This window comes from Lagopus muta, chromosome Z, assembly GCF_023343835.1.
Source record: "Lagopus muta isolate bLagMut1 chromosome Z, bLagMut1 primary, whole genome shotgun sequence".
Classification (NCBI taxonomy): domain Eukaryota; kingdom Metazoa; phylum Chordata; class Aves; order Galliformes; family Phasianidae; genus Lagopus; species Lagopus muta.
The window spans coordinates 3,799,186-3,821,488 of record NC_064472.1 but is presented as its reverse complement, the minus strand read 5'-3'; the positions used below and the strand labels follow the sequence as shown (position 1 = coordinate 3,821,488).

The window sequence follows — 22,303 nt, the reverse complement described above, 5'->3', positions numbered from 1 at the left end:
ACTGGGTGCCCTGGCGGTCCTCCATCCAAAACAGGGTGTTACTGTGGGGTCACATCCCAGGAACACAGGGAGAGCTGACAGGTGGATGAAAGCTTGCTCCATGTCAACTTATTTCTGGCAGGTGGTATGACCTCTGCTCCTAATTTCAGGCAGTGTGAAGGAACCAGCATCTTCTTTCCTCCCCACCTTTCCCAGTCCCTTTCCCGTCATGGCCCCATGTTAATGAAATAAAGTGTAATTGGGAACCTACCCTCCATCCTGTCTGCTGTCAGGCCATTTGTGTGCTGGAGGAGGAGGGGCAGATCCGGCATTCAGGGGTGTTGGTAGAGGGGGGTAGAGAGAGGGAAAGCACTTCTGCCCGTTCAAGTAATTTAGACATCAGATGTTCTTGATTTAAAAAAAAAAATAAAATATATATATATATGCATAAAGAGCAAGACAGTCAGCACTTGTAAAGGTGTGCCTTTGGTACATAAAAATATCTCAACAGCAGAGGGAACAAAATGCACCAGAAGTGTGAACTTAAGCACTTTCTATTTCTCAGATTTGTCAAGAGAAATGTGAATCACTTTTAAACAAAATAGCACGGCAAGCAATATAGTCAATTTCTGCCTTTTGTGCTGAGATCTTTGCATCTTAGAGCTGTATGTAATTGGTGTCTCCACGGAGGACTAAACTCATATCACTGAGTGAAGGCTGAACAGATTCCTTGGATGCTATTTCTGTGTGTTTGTTTTGAGTTTGCTCTGTGTAGCCAGAATGAGGTGAAGAAGCATAGGAAAACTGCTGTTTTTTGAATTTCACTTTCTGCTTGGTATTTACTAGCACACTGCCTTCGGAGTTTTCTTCGGAGTTGCCTTCAAACTTTTATACGCACTAACATAACTTGGGTGTTGAGATCATAGCTTTCCTATATTTTCCTATTCCCCCTCAGTCTCATTTGACATCTCTCTTTTTATTTTTTATGAGAATGGAAAATCAAAGAAAAAAGTAACAAATACTTCTCTGTTTAACTCCATCAAAACTCCTCTTTAAACCCCCTTGACCAGTCTAAACTAAGTTGCAAGTATCTGCTTTGTGATGGCAGGGTATTGCTGTTGAAATGCTTGTGTTTCAGCTGTGTGAAAGTTGCATAAAAATGCACAAGGGATAAGCAGAATTTATTTATTTATTTAAAGATAAAGAATAATGGTGTGAAAGAATGAATTAGTTATGGCAAATCTTATTAGTGTCCATTGTAAGCAGAGAAGCAAAGACATGTGGGAGCACTTGCAAAATTATGCCTTGTTTATTCAGCTTTGTAACCAAAGCAAATTTTTTTTGCATAGTGTCATTTATTTGGCAACTGGAGGGGTGTGGAAGGTGTGTGTATATGTAGCAAAAAGTAGGGGGTGGAGGGGAACACAGTATTGGTATTCCATTAAAACTTATGGTTGGTGCTTTGTTTGTCAGGTTTTGGCAAGTCTTTTTGCTTTGAAAGCCATTCAGAGAGGATCGGAGCAGATGGCAGGGAGATCCTGTTTGTGTTATTTTTGGACATTCCCATTGAAAGTCTCAGATTGTTGTCCTTTTTCCTTCCCTCCCCCACTTGTGTATGCTTTTCTTTCTTCCTTCCTTTCTCTCTTCCTTGTCGACTTTTTTTTTTTTTTTTTTTTTTTTAAAAGCATTTATTATTAATAATACAGCATCCTCTAAAAGCTGTGTATGTTTCTGACAAACTAAATGGTGGACATCTTGTTACTGTCTCTGTGTATTTGGGAAAAGCTGAAAGGGGACTGCCTCCTCCTAACACTGCATTAGGAGAAAAATTTGAGTAGAGAATGGAGAGAAGAATTAACATTTTGGTGGGTTCATCTTGATAACCTACTTTTCCTGATAGATTGGCAGATGCATCAAGCCTAACCAACAAGTTTATATTGAGGAACTTCAACAAAAGCAAATTTAGTGACTTGCATGATGTAGGCTTGTGGCCTCCCTGATCCTTAATGCCATTTGGTAGAGAGGTCTGATAGCAGACAGACTTGAAAACTGAACTATGCCCTGTTTCTTTATGGTCTTCTCATGTCACTTCTGTGATTCACTGGTCTTAGGCAGCATTAAAGGCTTTTGTTCTCATCATCTCTGCTCAGATTCGTTGAGAAGAAGGAACTTCACTGCCTTACATTCCTCGTATAAGTAGTTTTCCCAAGCAGTAATTTAGCTTAATATAAGACCGCTGGATATGTCTGCAGAGCTTTTCATGTGGAAGCCTTCACCAAAGCCCTTCACAACCTTTGTGCAGGCACTCCAGCAAAACTGAGCCTGGTCCAATCAGTTAAAATGCCTGGCTAGCCCAGATCTATCAGTAGGGATGTGCATATATAAAGAAGATGGGAGGTCTTGGCTGGAGTCGGTATCCAAAAGTTCAGGTGATTCACCCGAATCTCATCCAATTGATTAAATCTTTTAAGCTAAGCTGGAAATCTCGAGGAAACAAGCTTTCTCATGTCAGTGATTGTTTCCAACTAGAAGAAGATTACTTAAATCCTCAAATCTTTGCATCAGCTGATGTTAGAGATGTTTTTGCACAGGAAAGGGCTCTATAAGGATTTTAAGCTTTGGCCCAGGAAGAACAGCAAATGAACTTTTCAGGCTTAATTGAACTACCCTGACACTGTACAATGTTTTGGCTCAAATTTTGAGTTAAAGGTGATGATTCATGCTGGTTTTCAGGTTGCTTGAACGAGTATCCCCACATCCTCAATCTTTTTTTTAACCAATGCACTGAGGGAACCCACTTCAGAAACTTTCATTTCATTTTTAATTGTGAAATTAAAAGAGTAAAGGTTTTGAGATCTTCCAGTTGTGTAGCATCCTGCTAGGTGCAGGAGAGGTCTGTGTAGGTACCACTACCAAGATCATAGTGAATGGTACAAGATGTATGGAATGATGTCACTTAAAATGTATTTCACTGTCTAAAGCTACAAGGGGAGGAAAAAAAAAAACGAAAAAAAAAAACCAAACCACCAAAGAAACCTCAAATTCACCTCAACTTTGCAGTTATCTTAAGCTAGACAGCAAACATCCACTTTGCAGGCTTTTGCTCTGCAGCAATGACTTCTGTGCCTGCCTCATTAAAGTTTGGCAGCTCATTCCTGCTACCCACTGCCCCAGCCTTCTGCTCATTGCAGACAGAGCTGCCTTGCCCATGTGAGGTTTCCCTTTGGGAGCTTCCAGTGATAAGGGCTTTCCTGGTCTGGCGCATTGAGAATGGAGCCAAGCTACAGCCTCAGCCTAGACAAAAGGCAAACTCGACCTACTATTTATGTAGTTCTTTAAACATGATTTAACCTAAATAATGCACACTGTGGCTTGGCCGAGGGAGAGGGAGAAGCAAGAGGTTTGTTTCTAATGAGCAGGGAGACAACACAATTAATTACGTATGAAAGACAGATAACAGACAGCAAACTGTCTACGGCCGGGAGAAAAAAATACCGACATGAACAATTAAAGCACCCACGTGACAGAAGGGTCAGTGGTTTCTCATAGAGCAGACGGCTGGGTGCAGCCTCTGGAGAGCGTGTGGGGTGCTTGGGGATGGGGGCGGGCATGGAGTTTCTGGGCCATCCGTAGATCCTCTGTCAAAGTTGAGCAGGTGCTTCTGAGGCTGACAGGCTGCGCTCTGGGCATTATTTTCATCACATGAGCTTTTGACAGAGAGATTGGTAGCTACTAATCTGGGTGACACGCAAGATGAGGAGAAGAGCTGTCGAGGTGGGAAAAGCAGAGCAAAAGCTTTGGATATGATGAGATACCTTCCTTGAGATGCTGTAGGCTGTGCGGAGAAGAGCTAAGATGAAGGGAGATTCTCTTCCTTTTTCTCTTTTTTTTTTTTCAAATGTGTTACTTTTCCTCATTTTCTCTCAGAGGTGGAAGCACAAATCCCAGATGCCAGCAGTGATTTGTATTATCTCCTCCTCCCCTCCCCCCTAACACATGGCAAAATTGGTGCCTGTAATAAGTTATCCCCCCTTTCATCCTCCCCTCCCCACAGGCTTGTCCTGAAGTCAGCCCTTGGCTATAAAGTTTGGAAGGTAAGGGCCGATGGATTAGCCTAGGGAAGGGCCAAAGGTTAAATGAGCGGGGCTAGCCACATGCAAAGGGCTGCGATTGAAATATTTGCTGAATGCTGACAGGCAACAGAATAGAGGCAGACAAGTGGTAAATTCCTGTTTTCTCCTCTAATTGAGAAAATATTTTGAATGGTGTTCAGTCAGACTGCAAAACGAGACTCTGGGAACGTCAGCCAGCTGGTCCATACAGGAGGACAATTGCTGAAACACCGCTCCGGCTGAACCTGCTTCCAAAAACTTTTCACTTCTGCTTGCAGAAGTCCCTGGGGCTTGGGGATTGCAGTTTGCTTGGTCATTTCTCCAATGCTGTACAGTGTCGAAGTACTGATTCTGTGAGCTCTAAATATCTACTGCATAGAATTTGACCACTTGTTGATGTATTATTTGCTGTCAGATAAAACTTCATTGTCTAGCTTCTCTCATGGCTTATACTGCTTACAGCATTAGCTTTACAGAGGCCTGCTTAAAAAAAAAAAAAAAAAAAAAAAGACATTGTGAGGATCCAGCTGTCATCTGTTGGTCAGGAAGTAAATGAGTTGCTTCAGTGGACAATTTGGATGAGATGTAACTGCATGTAAATTATGACAATTTCTCAGTATTTGAGTACATCCACTCTTAGAGTGCATATATTTCAGGACAGAGTAATAAAACATTCTTGAATGGCTTTGCCAATCTGAAGTAAGATCATAAGGGAGAAAGAGATTGAAAGCAGCTTTTCCCCTAGGAGGTCATGTTGGAGCCAAAGGAAATTTGTGATGTCTGTATCCTTTGATTGTGTTTTTCTCATAGGTAAGGCTGATGGCATCAATTTTAGTTATCGCTTACACAGGTTTGGAGTCCAAATTTGTGCTGATGGAGATGCACTCACCTCTGCTTTGCCATTAGCAGTGAGGCTGATACATGATGCCTGCGCACACAAGAGCAGGCGTCACAGTCATTGTGAAAGTACATCTAGTCAGTACATCACTGCAACAGGAAACTGAGCCCAAGCAAAGAGGGAAACTTTGTCCAGTGTGTCACACACAGATCAGCTGTACCTCCTTCAGCTCAGCACTATGGTCTCTCTTGCTTGGTGTCATTGTGGCAGCTGGGAGAAGGGAATTCCATTCAGGTGTGTCCTGATGTGACCACAGATACTCTGCTAGACTTTTATACCCTGACATTTTTCTCCAAGGGGTGATTTAATGATTGTCAACTAGTTGCCCTAAGCCTTCTGCCTCGCCATTTCCCAAATACTCCTGCTGAAGCTGATAAAGTCCTGAGAAGGTTCCAATTAATGTAATTTCCTTTGCTTAGAAATCTGTGGTTAGTTAAGGAGATAAACAGAAAGGACAGGAAGATGTAAAAAGGAGTAGTTCATGGAGCCAAAAGGCAGCGTGAGGGCAGGAAGAGTTTACGTTTCCTTCTATACGACTGTGCCATAAAACTCAGAGATGAGCTTATAAAATGTTTTTTGGAGAGTGCCACAGATGCCAATACAAGCTACATTCGAGGAGGAAGGCTTTTGGCAAGGCTATATAGTATTTGTGGCCAGCAAGCTACGCTACATTTGGACCCTCAAAGGCTCATGCTCCTTAAAGACACCCAAGAGAATTTCAGAAGCTTTTTCTTTTATTTTAATACTCAGTATGGTCTTCGTTACAGATGTTAGCATTCATCAGTAGGTCCAAAACTTGTCTGTGGTTAAGCAAATAGAGAGAGAGCTTGCTTTTCTTCATGGATCATCATCAAGTGGAGTATGCTGAGGTCTGCTAGGATTCCCTTCTGGTGGCTTTTTCTTGGACTTGGGGTGTGGATAACCCTGCTTCTGGGAAAAGAGACATTTACAACTACACATCTGCAAAGTGTCTGGCGTTCTGGATGCTTAGCACCATAAATTTGTGATTTCTTTTGGGATTTCTTCAATAGGAACTTTGTGAGAGAGTAGACAGCATGTTCACCAACATACAGTGGGGAAACTGAGGCACTAAAACCCTCCCTCTGCATAAAAATTTCTGTTAATAAAAGCTGAGAGTCCTGGTTCATTCAGTCACAAAACCATCCTTCTGCCTTTAAATCATGGATCTGTCTTGACCTTCCCGTACCCCTCTCCATTGCTGCCTGGGTTGCACAAGTGAGAACAAAGTGTCACTTGTTTGCCTCGTCCAAAGAGCTCACTCAAGCAGGTGATTGTTTTGCCTCCTTTTTCAGCCCTCAAACAAAGTGCTGAAAGTGTTGTCCCGCGATGTAAAACATCCCGTATACTCTCCTGGGACTGAATTTTTCTTTCTAAGTGCAAGTGGCACTAAAAGGAAAAGAGGTCAAAATTGCAGGATACAGGGAATAATCCCCAGGTGCTGAAATTAAGAGAAATGTGAGCCCTCCTCTGCTCTTCTTGTGGAGTAGGGAGTAAGAGAGCTTTATTGGCTCTAGTTGTAATTGCTAAAGAGCAGGGGGAAAAAACACTGAATGAGAAGATGAGAATCCAATCATGCTCAGGTAAAATAAAAAAGGAGGGGAGAAGAAGAGAGGAGAGGAAAAAAAAAAGAGGAGAGGGGAGGGGAGGGGCCAAAAAACCTACGTCATTATTTTTTTTTTATTATTTGGGGATATTTAAGAGGTAGCAGATCCAATAACAGTATAAAACCACATTTTGCAGCAATGTTGGTGGTTCCCAGCCATGGATCCCTGCTCACCTCCAAAAGTGAGGAAGTCTTTATTTCATTTCACAACACGTGTTACATTTGCAAGAAGATGTGGAGCTTCAACTCCAAAGTGTCTCGGACCTCAATACCCACATGTATCTAGGATGCAGACCATGGAACTGGAAACATGTGTTTTATTCTTAGAATTAAAATATGAAGAATGAAATTTTCTCTGTTTTTATTTCCCTCCCTGCAAATCACAAACATGATAGCATAAGTCATCTTCTGTGAAAAAGGAGTTTCTAAGGTCTACAGTCACTTTGAATACAAAATGATGTCTTGTTTCATTTTGTTTGGCCTGCTCTGATTTTGAGTCAAAACTAAAGAATACAAAAGATCTTGAGTCAGTTATGCTTTTGGTTTTTATTTGAATGTGAAGCCCCAAAAAAATGGAAAGGGGGAGGGGAGACAGGAAATTAAAATCGAAACTAAGAAAGAAGATTTGAAGAAGCCCAAGAGAAATGGAAAGTCTGAGCTTTACCAAGGTGCCTTCATCTGTGACGATCTGATGCTTGAACTAAACCCAGTGTGAAAAATCATACTTCTTCATGCGGCAGAAAGAAAAGAGCTTCTCTCAGGAGATTAGTGAGCCTGGCCCACTCAAAGCTTTTAGCTTCTAAAATTGTGCCCGTAATACCAAAGTCTTTTATTAGAGCTTTGTGGTGAGAAGAGCTGAACTGCTTTGGAAATCAGTTTTCATGGGAAACTGAGTCTTGGATATGTTAGCTGAGTTTCCAGTGGTTATATGCATGCTATACTGCTGTTTCAAAAAGCTTAAATTTCACAGTTTCCAGGTTAGTGTATCTCCAGAGTCTTCTTCATATAGACCAGTGATCTCCAGTGTCTTTTACACAATTGCTTAGGACTGTGTATCGAGAAGAACCAGATTCTGACTAAAAGTTTTGAAATTCAGCCCAGTCTACAAAGGAAATCCCTTTTTTTCCTCCCCTTGTCATGCATGCTGTCTCATTCTCAGTGGCTCATTTCTCATGAAGAGGTTAACAGATCCTGCTGCCAGTCCCATGACACAGAGTTTCAGTGAAGAAGTGACTGAAAATAAATCTGGGTAAATGTCTTGTTAGGGTGTTTGTAAACTGACTCAGCAGCCCAGACCTTGCTTTTTATCTTCCCCAGTGATTGTGGGTGGAAGAGATGATAGCATTTCAAAGAAACTGACTTTCTAACATCTGGGGCCAAAAGGAGTAACTGTGCTTTACAGTAAGGGCTATCTACATTGTAGTATTACTAACTCAGTTGCTTCCCCATTTCTGTAGCCTTTTGTAGCTGAAATAATGACTTATCCATTCCTTTATCATACAGGACTTATTTGGAGTATTTTAGAAATTATAGATATAGTTTATTATTCTCCCATGACTTTGCTTCTTACAGCTGAGTCAAATATGGTGTTCTCTTATAGGTGAAGATATGTTGAAAATATGGTGAAGTAACATGGCTAGGAATTTGAAACAAAGGAAAAATCTGTTGAAGTTCTGTTAGAAAGATCACCCTCGGATTTTGAATGGAAAAATTAAAAAAAAAAAGCATCCCTGTCTACATAAAAAATGTCATTATTTTGTGAAAAAGTGCAAAAATCGCAGTGTTTTTCAGGCTTCGGAAGCGTACATGGAAATCTATGGTGCTTTCACAGGATTCATGTGAAAATAAAATGGCTTTGGGGGCTGTATTTGCCTCAGAGTGGCCAGTGATTTTCTGTTACTGATGCCATTATGGTATCTTTACATTCAGCTGTTGCAGACACATGAAACAAAGAGAAAACCCTGCAGATTTTGTTTACTCCTGGAATGGAAGCAAAGGTCTCAGCTCTTGTATTTGTGGTCGACTGTGATTCAACACCTTGTAGCTTCTTGTTTTCTTCTGAATTCCTAACTGGATACTGAAACAATTGTTAGGAGTACTTGGGAAAGGTAAAGGACCTTCAAATCCCCTGAGTGTTAAAATGAACTCTGCTGGCTCTGTGTGGTTGCCAACCACCTGATGGGTTGGTAGCAGTGACATGGGGAACTATCAGATTGGAGGGTCTCAAATCTGCTCTCACATCTTTCCTGCTTTGGACTGGCGATGTGATTGGGTTTCCTTGGACACAACATCGATAGTTCCCAAGTATATTCTTTCTCCCAGCATAGGCCTGACACAGCACTGAAACAGTTCTTCTTCAAAGATCAGAATCTCCTTTGGTTTTGCATGGCGTAGGTGGGCCATCTAAGTTTCACTGTTAGTAATTGTGTAATAGTTCCTGGTGGAGGTTGAATGACCCAGCTCTTGATGGATTCAGGATGTCTGACTTTGTCCAGTGTTTGGATAGCAGAGCTTTTCAAAGTCTAATGGTTTGTTGGAGTAAATGAGTGAGTCACATATGGACACCTGAGGTCTACAGGATGGTTCTGAAATTGTGTGATCTGAGATACTTATGTTAGTCTAATTGGAGAGATAAGTCTTATAACAAAAAGATTTCTTGCTCTTAAGCATAGGCAAAGGGTTAGAATCACAGAGACTCACAGGGTCTTACCAAATACAAAATACTTGCAAGTGGAAAAGAAGTCTAGAGCCTCAAAATTAGATGGAGGATCTGCAGTAAGGAACAAGGGAATAACTCTAGGGATGTGCTTTGTGGTAAGGTAATAAACCACACAAGCAGAGTGTGGATCAGCAGGGGTTGTCAACCAAAACCTGAGGTGGAATTTAGTGCAACACCAATAATATGGTAATAAGTGGACTGTGTCTTAACAATGCAATATGCAGATGCAAAGTATGTTGGAGCCTCTCTGCGCAGACTAAGAATGTGAAAAGATATTCTGTTGTATCTTGGTGGTCAAAAGCTGATAGAGCAGATGTGAAAGTTGTTACCTGTGAGTGGGAACCTTCCAGCATCTCCTAGGGTGTCACAGACAATTGCAAAATGGGGAGCATCCTTATTCTCTTCACAGGATTAATCTGTTGGTTTTCTGAGAAGCTGGCACCCCATAATGGGCACAGTGTTCACAAGTCAGCTTGGATGCCATTTGCTCACTATCAATTACTCTCATATCTCAAAACAAGAACCAAACAACATGCAGAAAACCCTCCCTTCTTCTCTTCATCTCTCCCCACTTTTGCATACGGCTCTCAGCAGCATTTTAGTGCTGATTTTATTTCAGTACATTGTTATTCCAAAATAGAGAATTCTGATTTAATATTGTATAGGACAAATTGTGTTAGACACCATTCCCCTTTCCTTTCTTTGTATCCTATTTCTGCAAAGTAATGACAGACAGTCATGTATCCTCATGTTTCAAAGAAAATCCACGCAGAGGAATTAGATTGATTTCTGTCTCTGAGTGCCTTCCTGTTCACTGGAACACCTTCCCATGTAGTAACATAACATCTAGTATAAGGACGAGGAACTTGACTCAGAGGTACCAACTCTTGGGAACACAAATGTTCAGCTGTAGGAAATAATTCTGTTGCAGCCACACTGTGGAAGCAATTAGGTGGTGGATAATGGATGGTCTACAGTAAGGTACAAGGGAATTACTACATAGAGGTGTGTCGTGGTGAGGTCATAAACCACAAGAGCAAGGTGTGGATCAGCTGGTGATGTCAGCCAAAACCTGTGTGGAATTCAACTTCTGAGTGGGAATGGACTTTCTCTCTGACAGTTCCTGCTATTGCTGCTTCTAGCAGATTGCTTCCCAAAGCTGGAGGCCTTGCTGCAAAGTAGCCACAGCAGTACTGAAGGCAGAAATGCCACTGTGTTTCGGCTTTAGGCAGTTTTTTCTGTTTCTGCTATCACAAAGTATTTTTCATTCACAAAACAACTCCTCATTTCCAAAACCACAATGGTTGCAAACAGAGTAATGATCACACTTGGAAAAAACTCATCCTGCTCTACTGCAGAGTCAAGCTGCAATGTGAAAACATATGTATGAATCAGAAGATAGAACCAGCAATCAGAATCACCTCTTCTCTTCTGTGTTTGTCGAGGACTCAGGTGTAAACATACCATTAATGGAAGAGCTCCTTCCCTAATGGTTTCTGCATGAACACCTTTCCTTCTGGGAAGCACCTGGGTTTCTCTATGCCCACGTGCAAGCCCTGCTACATCAGAGAGGGGAGGTCTGTTCTTTCTCCCCATTTGTCTCTCCCTGCAGGGGCTTCCCTGCCATGATCTCATGGAGCTGTAGTGGTAATTATTGTCATCTCATGACACTGTGGTGGCTGCCTTGAGATGAGCCCAGTGTATGGCTTCTGATACCTATCTCTGTGAGAGGCGTGTGTTTTTGCACACACACTTCTCCACTACCCACAATCTGCACTCTGCAGACAAACACAAGTTGAATTCTGCTTCTGTTTCTGGTAGGTAAATACATATGCAACTGGGTAAAAGGACTGGAATGCAATTAAATTCCTTATCACCACGTGCACCAGCCTTTTCAAGTGTAAGAAATGCATCACTGCAAATTAAGAAAAATTGCAGTAAAAGGTGTTGCAAATGCAGTTTTCTTGCCCCCTTTTTAATTTTGCTGAGTAAATAGCTGTGTAGTTTTCATTTCTTTTATATTATTTTTCTGAGGTTTTTATTTCTTTTTTTTTCATTCATTTTAGTTTTGAGGTTTTCATTTTAGCATGAAGAACAAAAAACTTCTAATATTTCCACAGCTGTGCTCACAGGCTTTCTTCCTAGCCTGGCACAAATTGTTAGCAATGGCTCTGAAGTTTCTTGAGCTTTTTCATTTATTTTCCTTCTGAAATAACGAGCTATGTTTATGCTCAGAAATTCTTAGGGCTTAAAACCTGCTTGTGTTTAGGAGAGCAACGTGGAAATAATCAGACATTTCAGATTCATTCTGCTTTTTCCCTTTTGATTTTTTTTTTCCTGCTTTTTCAGGGTTAAGAGCATTACAAACTAGTATGCATTAAAATCAGAGCAGACCTGCCCCTCTCTGCATACCCAGTCACATCCTTGCTCATCTTCTTGAGGAGCTGTACAGAAAAAATTGGAGAGTTAAGGAAAATCTGAGATGGGTAACACAGCTGTTGTACTCTCTGCAGTCTGTGCATTTTCTATATTTTTGTCCTGGAGAGATCTCTGTTTGCCTCTTCTGGCTGGAGGTTTCTCAGTGGGAAGCTCCTTTCTGGAACACCATGCCTTCTTGCCAGGGGAGCAGCACATGGCCTGATCCCTCTGAACAGGTTAAATAAACAGGAGTGTGTTTGGGTTAATTGTCACTGGTTCTGCTGCTCTCTATTACTGATCTATCTGGGAGTCTGGCCAAGGAGCAGATGTGAGAGACAGCATCATCACATCCTTCCTCATCCTCATTGCATCTGGCTTCATCCCTCTTCTTCTTCTTCCTAGCCCCCCTTCCCAACTACTTTTTTTCCCCCTTTGGCTGAGCAAAGCGGCCAGATGGCAGTGAGGTGAACAGACAACAAGTGAGCCATGGCATATGGGCAGCCTGTTTAATTTCAGTTCCTGTTGGGAAGTTGCTTGCAGGGAGATAAGTTACAAAAGCCAGACAGGAGGAAGAGTGCAACTTGGAGGGGAGGAGCAGGAGGAAGGTGAACATTCTTGGGATGAAGCAGCTCAGCTGAGGGAGGTGGTGTGCAGAGGACTGAAGCCCTGATCACACTTCTGCCACAAAGCAATAAATAGTTTCCTAGTCAGTTTGTGTAGGAAGCCTTGTCAGCTGCACATGAACAGGAAAGATGGAGATTCTGTCCTCAAACGAGGAGGAGGATGCATCTCTAGTTTCCATCTCACTGCCTACCCATAGGCAAGCTCACTGCTGTTAGGAAGTGTGACAGGAGGATGTTCTTCCAGCTGCAGGAGAGGAGTCATGTTACCCATTGTGGTTTTTATTTGTGCATATGTTTGTGTATGCATGCACGAATTTGCGTGCCTCCACTTTTGTTTATGTGTTTTGCTCATACACTGCCGTGTAAGAATGCAAGATCATCTACTGCATATTCCTCTGAAGGAAAAAGCATTACTTTTTAAGGTTTGTTTCTTTTTTAACAACACCAAATAAAAATTGATGCATACAAAAATTTAAAAAAAAGAAAAAAAAGAAAAGCAGATTATTGATTTATTTGCAGCTCTTTCTCTCCTATCCTTGTGTTCATTTCATTCCATTTTCCTTTTTGGATCCAAAATATTGGCCACAAACTTCTTGCTATCTCTTTATTCAGTTCATGCATTTTGGCTTTTGCTGGGGGAGATGACTGTAGGTCTTGCTTTGAATGTGCCTCAGTGGCTTAGGGACAAAATTAGGCTTAATTGCACTAAATTGTAGTTATGTGAGGTTTACTGGATTCATTTTGGTGAATGGGAACTTTGGGGTCTGGGTGAGGGTAGGTCTATTTCTCAATTGTTTTCACAAATATGCTCATTTTGTATCAAATCTGTATTGGAGTGTGGTTGACAAAACTACACTTCCACTACAGTTGTAGAATAAACTTGCAAAGATTTATTCCTTTTGATGCTGAATGGGATTTGGGGTTTCTTAGTACCTGCTCCCATCCTCTGCATCACGAGAGTGGGACGCTAGCTCTGTGTGGATGAGATTCAGCTGGGAGCTGCAAGCTTGCACTTGGCTGGATGAGGGAACCTCTATAAACCAATTAGCTCTGGAAATATCAAACCCTGTTGGCAGAATACAGACTGTCCCAGATTGCCATTGCACTCTTCTGTACAAAGAACTCTTTATATGATGTGAGTTCTGCGGAGAAGTTTTAATTCACTAGAGAGTCTGTAGAGAAATTATTATGCATGGCTGACTTGGTGGAGAAGAATTTTGACTTCCAGCTTGGGCATTCCTCCAGTGATTAGTTGTAACATGAAATAGAAACACAAACCTGTGATTTATTGGTGAAATATTTAAGATAGATTGTTAAATTATTCAAACAGCAGAGTTTAAAGTGAGCATGCAAGCGAAAAAAAAAAGAAAAAAAAAATGTCATCCAGATAAGAGCTTGGCTTTCTTGACATTTGAAAAACTTGTGTTTGGATTCACTGTACATTTGAAAGAAAATCTTCTATTTCAATATGGAGAGACTACACTATAGAATGAAAGAGTTCAGCCTATTTTAAAATTGCTAATTCCTACAGAATGTATACTGTTTTTGGTTTCTGTGCACCTAAATTTCTCCAATTTGATGGAGATTACTAGCTTCTACAGCCATCTCTATTCTGAATATAATATCAGTGTGACACTTTAAAAGCAAAGTTGATTGGACTTTGACACATCTCCAGTGAAAGCACGTGGGAAATACACATCAAAATCCGTAGACAGCTTTGAAAAATTCAGCTCTTTCTCTTCATTTACTCCCATTTCAGTACCAAAAAAAAAAAAAAAAAAAAAGAAGAAGAAATGTTTTTCAAGTCTGACCTCCTAATGTGAGCTCTCCTTATTGGGTTCTGCAGCTGAGAAGGAGAAAACTTGCAAGGTCTAACTCTTTCAAAGATATGGCAGCTGAAAAGGAGATAATTAGGACAAGCAAATCCAAACAGCACTTTTGCAAATTGTATTTATCCTTTTCTTTTTTTCTGTGTGTCCATATTCTACTTTTCCACCTGCCTTCAAAGACAAGCTGATAAAAAGGATTTGCTTGGCCTTTTTGTTGCTGGTGCCACATGCATGGGGGGAGGGTGCTGTTTGTATGCTGTGCTGCAAGACAGATGCTGCAGGTGAAATTGCCCCAGAGGGGCAATCCCATCTGGAGGGGAAGCTCATGGGAGTGAAGCCCTTCTTTTTTTTTTTTTATTTCTGTTTTTCGGGTCTTGGCTCTGATGTTGGACCAGGTTCTTTATGGCTTTGGATGCACGCAAGTGTTTATGGAGCAATCAACTCTTTCGGCAGCAGCAACCATCACGTAATGCTTTGGTCTTTTGTAGTAGATTGTGTGTGTGAGAGCTGAAAGCTCTGAAAGGAGGGAAAGGGGTTTGCTTAAATGTGAAATGCAGGGCTTTCTTCCTTGGAAAGAGCCTACTTGTGTTTCTTTATGCTTTTCAGCTCAAGGCTGAGAGCGAACATGCGTATGTGTGAGGGCGTGCTCACATCTGTGCCCATACAGTTGCTCAAGTGGGAAAAAAACACAGTTGTGGTTCACACAGGAGGAATTTCTGATGAAGACAACAGTACTAAGCAGAAAGGCACATCCTGATCTGTGGAAAGTGAGGGGCACACTCAGGCACGCATACTCTCTGGGCTCTGCATAATGCGAGCAAAGTGCTGCCCTTTAATGAACGTAACCTATGGCGGCTGGGATGCAGCCGGCCAGACCCCACCATTAATAAACTGGGAACATTCTTCTCCTTTTTAGTCCCTTTCAATGCCAGCCCTGTGGTTTGATCTCCCTTGAATGCTGCTCCCCCTCATTTGGGGCTCCAATTCTGAGAAGATTTGGTGCATTGTTTGAGGTCGCAGGATGTCGGATTGATTTCGAAGCTTTTGTATTGACTCCGGGCTCCTGAATGAAGCTGTCATGTGTGTCTGTGGTTGGCTAGCAGGCTGTCCGGCTGCAAGCTGTGCCTTCCTTTGTTGTTTAGGCCTCATTGAGCTGAGGGAAGAGGCTCATTTCAGGGTGATTTACCACCACCCAAACACCAGCTGTCTGTTGTACTCCTGCTTGCCTCCACCTTGGATTCAGCTTCCCCCTTCTCCTCTCCCACTCTACAGTGTCCCTCTGTGGACACTTGGGCTTGATTTCTTCAAGACTTGTGTGTCACCCCTGCAGAACAGCATAAAAACCATAAATACTGATTATACCGTTCACTCAATGTTTTTTTAAGCTCCACCAGCTCCCCCCCCCCCCCCCCCCCCCCTTTATTTTTCATTCCCAGGGTTCACCATTGTGGTGCTATACAATTTCTTTTCTTGGTCAAAGAATGAACTGTGTCTGTAGGAAAGAAATACATGATAAAACCATCACGTTCTCCCATGCTTTTTACTTAGTGGTCTAAAATAGTGCAAAATGGTAGTGGTTTCAATTAAACGTAGCTGTGAGTCTCAGCAGCATGGCAACAGGTTGAATTGTTCACCTTTCTTCTGCAGGATATCAGGCAAGGTGGTTGCAGAGGTGCTTCCCTGTGCTGGAAATGTTGGGATATTTGAAAAGATGGAGAAAGAATCAGAGAAGGACAGCATTGCTTACCTGCATGCTCATTCCTTAGCAGGGTATTTCGAAACTGGAAAGATAGGGAGAGCATGAGACATTTGAAAGCCAAGGTCAGATCTGGGACTTTCCAAGGAGAAATGGAATCTATCCCCAGGGCTACATTCCAACTTGAGTATGAATCAGGAAAGCAAGAAGCAAAATAGTATGTGTGCTTGACCCTGTCAGATGAAGGTGCAGAGTACCTGGACTTTCAAAGGAAGTGCTCTGCAGCTGCTGGCACTGTCCCACTTTTGGCAGTGTTCACAGCTTTGTTGCTCAGAGGTCTTTGGAAGTGTGAGGGAAAGACTGTGCCAGTGCCTTGGGGGTGAGGGCATTGCCAGTATTTTCAGTGGCTGCTGCTCAAACATGAGGAATGCTGATGAGAGTTGAATAGATTAATGCCTAGAAAGATGTGGTAGTGGCAGCACAGTGAGTGGAACGGAGTTGCTGATCCAGGCCACCCATTGTGCTGCTGTCTCTGGCCACAGATTTGGAAGAGCAGAAGGAAGACCTTAACACAGCTTGTGTTAGACTGGGGTGTGTAAAAACCTGCTTTAAGTGAGTGCCACCCCCTCAGAAGGGTCAACTTTGGATGTTTGTGCAATAGGGTGAGGAGCCCATGAGCTCCTGAATGAAATAGTGCTCATCATCTGTGAACAACAGAATGGCTGCATGAAGCTCGGTGACCAAATTTTTCTTCTCATTTATTTCCCCCTCCTCCCTGCTTCAATGACACTCTAGAATCCTCCCATGAATCCCAGCCAGCTCTCCCCTAGCACAGAGCCTGGCGGCTCAGCAGAGGCCTGCCAATGCCATGTGCGTCATGTCTGACTCTTCTAAATGGGGCTGGCAGCTCTGAGCATGGCAGTGATGCTGGTGTTTGCCACAGCCTTGGGGACAGCCTCGGCAGCAGGGATCTGTGTGCTCTCTGGATCTGCTGGAGCGAAGGCAGTTGTGACTGGCCCTCATTTGACTTCTGGGTGACATGGTTCAGTGTTTCTTGACCACAGGTTTCTAAAACTAGTGACCAGTCGCCCATGAAGCTGAGATAATCAATCCTGTTATAATAATTATTATTTTTCTCTCTCTTTTTTCTTTTTTTTTTTTTTTTTCTGCAAACTTTGGCTAACTGCCAGAGCTCACAGTGTGTTGAAGTTGGTGAACCCGGTGGGACTCACCAAATGACAGGGATATAACAAGTAGAATCACAAGACACTTTTGCTTTCCTCTTCTGTGCTCACTACGGAACCTTCTTGCTCCTTGCCTTGAGAAGGGGAAATCTGGAGATGTGTGGGAGCCAGCAGAAGCCAAAGCAAGCTCCTCCACTGGAAATGATTGTGCCTACCTGCTTCTAAGCCACAGCATCACACCAAAGGCAAGAAGCACAGGAACACTTAATAGTAATACATCTGTCAGTTTCCAAGATCACAGTGCTCCTCCCCAGATCTGTTATTAAAAGGCTATGAAACATGGAATGAGGTTTTGTAAATTAAGAGCGAATGTCTGTAGCACCATCAAGTCAAAGCTCTTTTCCTTCCCCTGCAAACATCAGGAGTGCAGGACTGTCCTGCTGGATGGAGCAGAGAGGGGTAGATTAGGAGGCAACAACTACGGCAGGATAGAACCAGTGAGGTGTTTTAATTTCTTAACAAAATCCTTGGGCACTACAAACTGTAAACTAACACAGAAATAAACAAACAAAAACTTGCTGACCCTTAGCACCCTGGAGGGTTCTGTTTCAGATCGCTGAATAAAAGCTGAAGTTGCATATGCATGTTTAATATAACACAAGGCACATGCTGCGGCAAGCATGCTTTCTTCTAATCTGGTTCCAGACAGAAGCATCCAAACAGAAGCCCCTTTCCCTATCCCCACTGAACTGCCTGGTGTATGTGAGGAAACCCCTGAATGACAAGGCCTCCATCTGCTCTTAAACAGAGTTGCGACTGGCTGCAAATGTTGTCCATATGCTTTTTTTTTTTTTTCCTCCTTTGCCTTTCAACTTGGCTGTCTAATGTTAGATACCTATTCCCAAATTAAATATCAGTTCATAAAACAGCTTTCCTAAAAAGGTGAAGGCATTAGCTAATTCAGGTGATGCCCATTAAGAAAGGTACATCAGCAGTTGGAAATGGAAGGAGATAAGGTTATTCAAGCAGCATATTGTTTCTGTTTGCTTTTTAAAAGGAATGGAATAGCCTTTGCATTCTTGCATTATCAAGGAAAAAAACACTATCAAGTTTTGGGTTAATATCTTCCTTCTGTTCTTGACTGTCCACGTGATTATGGTTTGCCATCATTTCTGTGATATTTCCAGCCTTACAGAAGAACACTGATGTAGCTTGCTGTGAGGTTGTTTGTCTGGGACTGCATTGTACAAGCCAGAGAAAGATGTAAAAATTCAACTTTTTCCTTGGTTTTTGGTGTTCAAATGCGGAGCTTCTTATCTTGTAGTAATGGCTTTCTGTGTGCACTGAAATAAAGTGACCAACCACAAGTGATGTGTGGATCCAGTTGCCTAAACAAAGGTGTATTACTGCTATAGGCACCCTGAGATGTCTTGCACATCTGTTAGAAATATGGGCTCTTCATGAGGCCCTCTTGTATCTATAACTTGCCTTATGTACTTTTGGTATCTAGAAGGTCGCCTTTGCTTAGGAATATGATCATCTCTTTGTGCTCTCATTTCTTTGTGCTCTCTTTTCCAACATAATAGCTTAATGCAATTACTTTACTTTTTAGCTTAATCATTTCTTTCTGGGGAATACTTTTTGAAGATATTACAGATTGAATTACTGAAGTTGTAGGTATGACCTTTACCGTGCCCCCTGTTTCAGTGTCTCTTTTGCAGAGAGAAGGTGGAAAAATAATTTTTGCACATTATTGGGTCTTCCTGAGACTGGTGAGATGCTGGGGTCACCAAGAGAGACACCTGGCCACTTGCAAGCTCTTCCAAGGTGACCTGAAGTTTATTGGCCTGTTTGTAATTTCTGCCACCAAGGGTCAGCTCTCCGCTGTGCCCTGACAGTGAGCGATGGCTGCAATTCCTTTTAATCATTCCCTTTCTCATCCTCATCATTTAGTTTAGAGCACTTCCACTTGGTTAAACTCATCAACTGCTTTAATGTTGTGGTATTCTTTTCAAACAAATACATCCAGATGAAATCTTATGATTCTCCATGGCTACATATGAGAAGATTTTTTCACCCTCTTGCTTAGCTGATGCTGAGAGTATTTGTTTTCCAGATGCAGACAGTGAAAGTTTTTGGAAAGAAAAAGAAAAAAAAAATAGGCCAAGTGTGAGTCTATGGGAAAGTATATAAATATTATGTGTTCATGGGATCTCAATTGTGTTTTTGTTTGAACTTAATCAGCATTGTGACCAAATCTAGAATACCAACTCCTTTCTGCCATGGGGATTTGTGAAGATTTGGAGATTATCATGTTCTGATAAAAGAAAAAAAACTTTGATAAAGAACAAAAGTAATTCAAATGATCCCTAGAAAAAAACTAGGTTAACATGAGAATGCTGTTGCTCGGTCAACCTAAGGGGTTGTCAATCAAAAGGAGTTGGCTGAACTCAGCTTAAAACTGCTATGTAGGCAAATGAAAGGTGAGGAAATTGTTCCTCTGGAAATCTCCATTGGACCCAGCGTGCTATTTCTGTGCTGTGCTATTGCTATTCAGTGTTTATGCTAGCGGACTGTGGTGTTGGGTGAGGTTGGTCTGTTGAAGTTCTGGCAAGGATTTGGTATTAGTTATATGGACCAGCTGTCTGAATGTGGGTAAGTTATGCCTGTAGGCCTGTATTTTGTGGAATCTAGTTATGCTAAATTCAAATTAGTACCAATTTGTTAATGGTGAATGTGAGTGCTGACATAGGATCTGTACCTCAAGTCACTCCTGGCAATTGTGCTTCATGAGGGCGATGAATTTATTCCTACCCATGTATTTGTATGAAAATCTCCAGGTTGAAATAGCACTGGGTTGAAATAACCTGTTCTTTTTCACTTTGGTTTGTTCATATTCCTGCTGTTATTTTTGCAAACACTGTGTTTTCCTTGTGCCCCTGTGTGACTTCACTGATGAGGTAATGATGGTCCCTGGAGAAGTCTCCTTAGTAGCTTGGAAGCTATTTCTTTATGGAAGAGTGTCTCAAAGCAATGAAAAATGAGTCCACAGGTTTCCCTAATACCTTCTCTTTCCCCGTCTCTTGTCTTAAATACAAATAACTCAATCTTTGATTTCAGGTTGTGATGGTATTTTTCTTGCCTTTTCTCTTGCAGGGAAAAGTCATTGGAGATGCAAAACTGCTCATGAGCTGTGGTTGCAGAAAAGGGAAAAATGCTCAAATGAAAGACTCAGATCAGGTCAGTCGATATGTACTTTTACTGGAGAAGAAATAAGAGAATGTGTTAATCTTTGATTGATTTAAACTGTGCAGCTACATAGCAGGGTTCCTGGACACAAATAGAATATTTTTCATGGCCAACAGTGATACCACATTAATGTTTTTGCTTTTGTTTTTTTGTAGAAAACACTTTCAAGCAAGATTAGGGATTTATTGCACTGAGAGTGGGAATGCCCCAGCCTGACTTACTCCCATCTGGCTTATTTACTCATGAATTCCGGTTCTTCTTAATAATCCACTCCAGGCAGTGTTTTCTTAAAGACTATTACTCTTCTTTGTTGGCTAAATGCACACAACCTTTACTCTCTTAACGGTAGCTGCCTGGATATGCAGTCATTAAAAAGAAATGTGCTATTTTCCTCATGATTTTGTTCTAAAGTGACACCAGTAGAACATTCCTTATTGAGATTAGACATGATAAACACGTAAAAACTTGTTCACAGACTGAAAACTGGTGGCCAGGTTTTAATATCCATTACTCAGATTGAATGGACTCTTATTCTAAAATTGGTCAAATTGACTTCAGTGGGACTACTTGTAGGATCCAGCAAATGCAGAGAAGGGGGAATGTGCTCTGAATGACAGAAGATAGTTTATTCCTACCATTTTGCACTTAATCTGACCAGCTGAGTTTGTCTCTGAAAAAATTTTTGGTTGATGTTGCCTTCTGTCCTTCTAACTAGAAATGTCTGAATCCAGTGATCATTTGTTCCAAAGATGAAGTGGAATCTGGCTTGAGTAGAAGTGTTTTAATAGACAGTGGGTTATCCAATATTCACTGCAGTAGAGAGAAGCCATTGATCTGAAATATGAAACAACTGGCTGATTGCTGCGTAGTGCAGCTTGTGAACACCTGTGTTCAGGTACACATCTGAAGCAGATTCAGTGTGCAGAAAAAGTCTGGGAGCTCCAGATGAATTGTCTTTGGCAGAGGGATTGAGTTCTTAAGAGGAAAGCGATTTCATTTTCAACATGCATGTTCATCAACCTAATTAATAACAATATTGTGGAGCTTTCCAGAGAAGATCTGAGAACAGATCTGTCTGTGTACTGTGGTGGGCTGTGTTGGGAGGTACATTGTTGTTCTCACAAGTGCTTTGTAGGATTGAGTCTTTTTTTTTTATTTTTAATAATATTGTTAAATAACAAAATCATAGCTCTGCACTATACTATCATTTTGTGATTGAGATGAGGATTTATATGACTTCTTCTTGAAGAATAACTTCCATTCTCACAAATACAAGCTTAATTTTCTCATGTTGAAGTTCTATCACATCAAGAGAAAAATATAATTGAAACACTTCAGTGAATTTTACTCTTGTATTTTGATATACAAAAGTAGCTCTTGATTTACCACAAGGATGGAGCAGAGTCAAACCTCTTGCAGTGGAAATTAAAAATGGAGAGGGAACATCTTGATTGCAGAGGAGCAATTTACAAAACATCATTTCTAACAAACTCTATGTTGGACGTAAAATACGTTAATCACAATACTTAAAATGTAGAGAGCGCAATAGCTTTTGGTAGGAAACAAACAATCCAGACAGTTAAATGCTTTATAGGACAGCAACAAATTAGTCCTTATCCCTGGTTAGTTTCTGAAGTCTAATTTTTGATGTCTAGTGCTGTGTTGAGCACCTCAGGATTTCTTTTCTTTTCGTTTTTTTTCTTTTCTTCTGTAACAGCATAAATTTTGGGGCAAGCATTAGATTCAGTTTGGAAAGTGCATCTGTTGTGCTTCTGTCAGGATACTGACAGGATTTCAGGGGACAGGAGGTAGATAGGGAAGAAGTTCATACAGGAGGGCGGGTGGCAGGGTGGAACATTTGTCTGTGAATGCAGGACCTCAACTCAGCTTATAAATTATCCCTTGGGCCTTGTAAGTAAAAGCAGACTTCTATGGTGACATTGGCTGGGAAAGGCAAACACTTGCTGACAAT

The 22,303-nt window shown here is 41.5% G+C and overlaps 1 protein-coding gene across 6 annotated transcripts in view; it reads left to right on the top strand.

Moving 5' to 3' along the window:
• The window catches only part of SETBP1 (SET binding protein 1), a 264,152-nt gene that overhangs the window by 30,131 nt on the left and 211,718 nt on the right, over positions 1 to 22,303 (top strand). For all 6 annotated transcript variants that reach the window (XM_048932011.1, XM_048932012.1, XM_048932013.1 and 3 more), the window contains exon 3: positions 20,239 to 20,322. In XM_048932011.1, the coding sequence (XP_048787968.1) occupies positions 20,239 to 20,322 (84 nt within the window). The remainder of the gene's footprint in view (positions 1 to 20,238; positions 20,323 to 22,303) is intronic.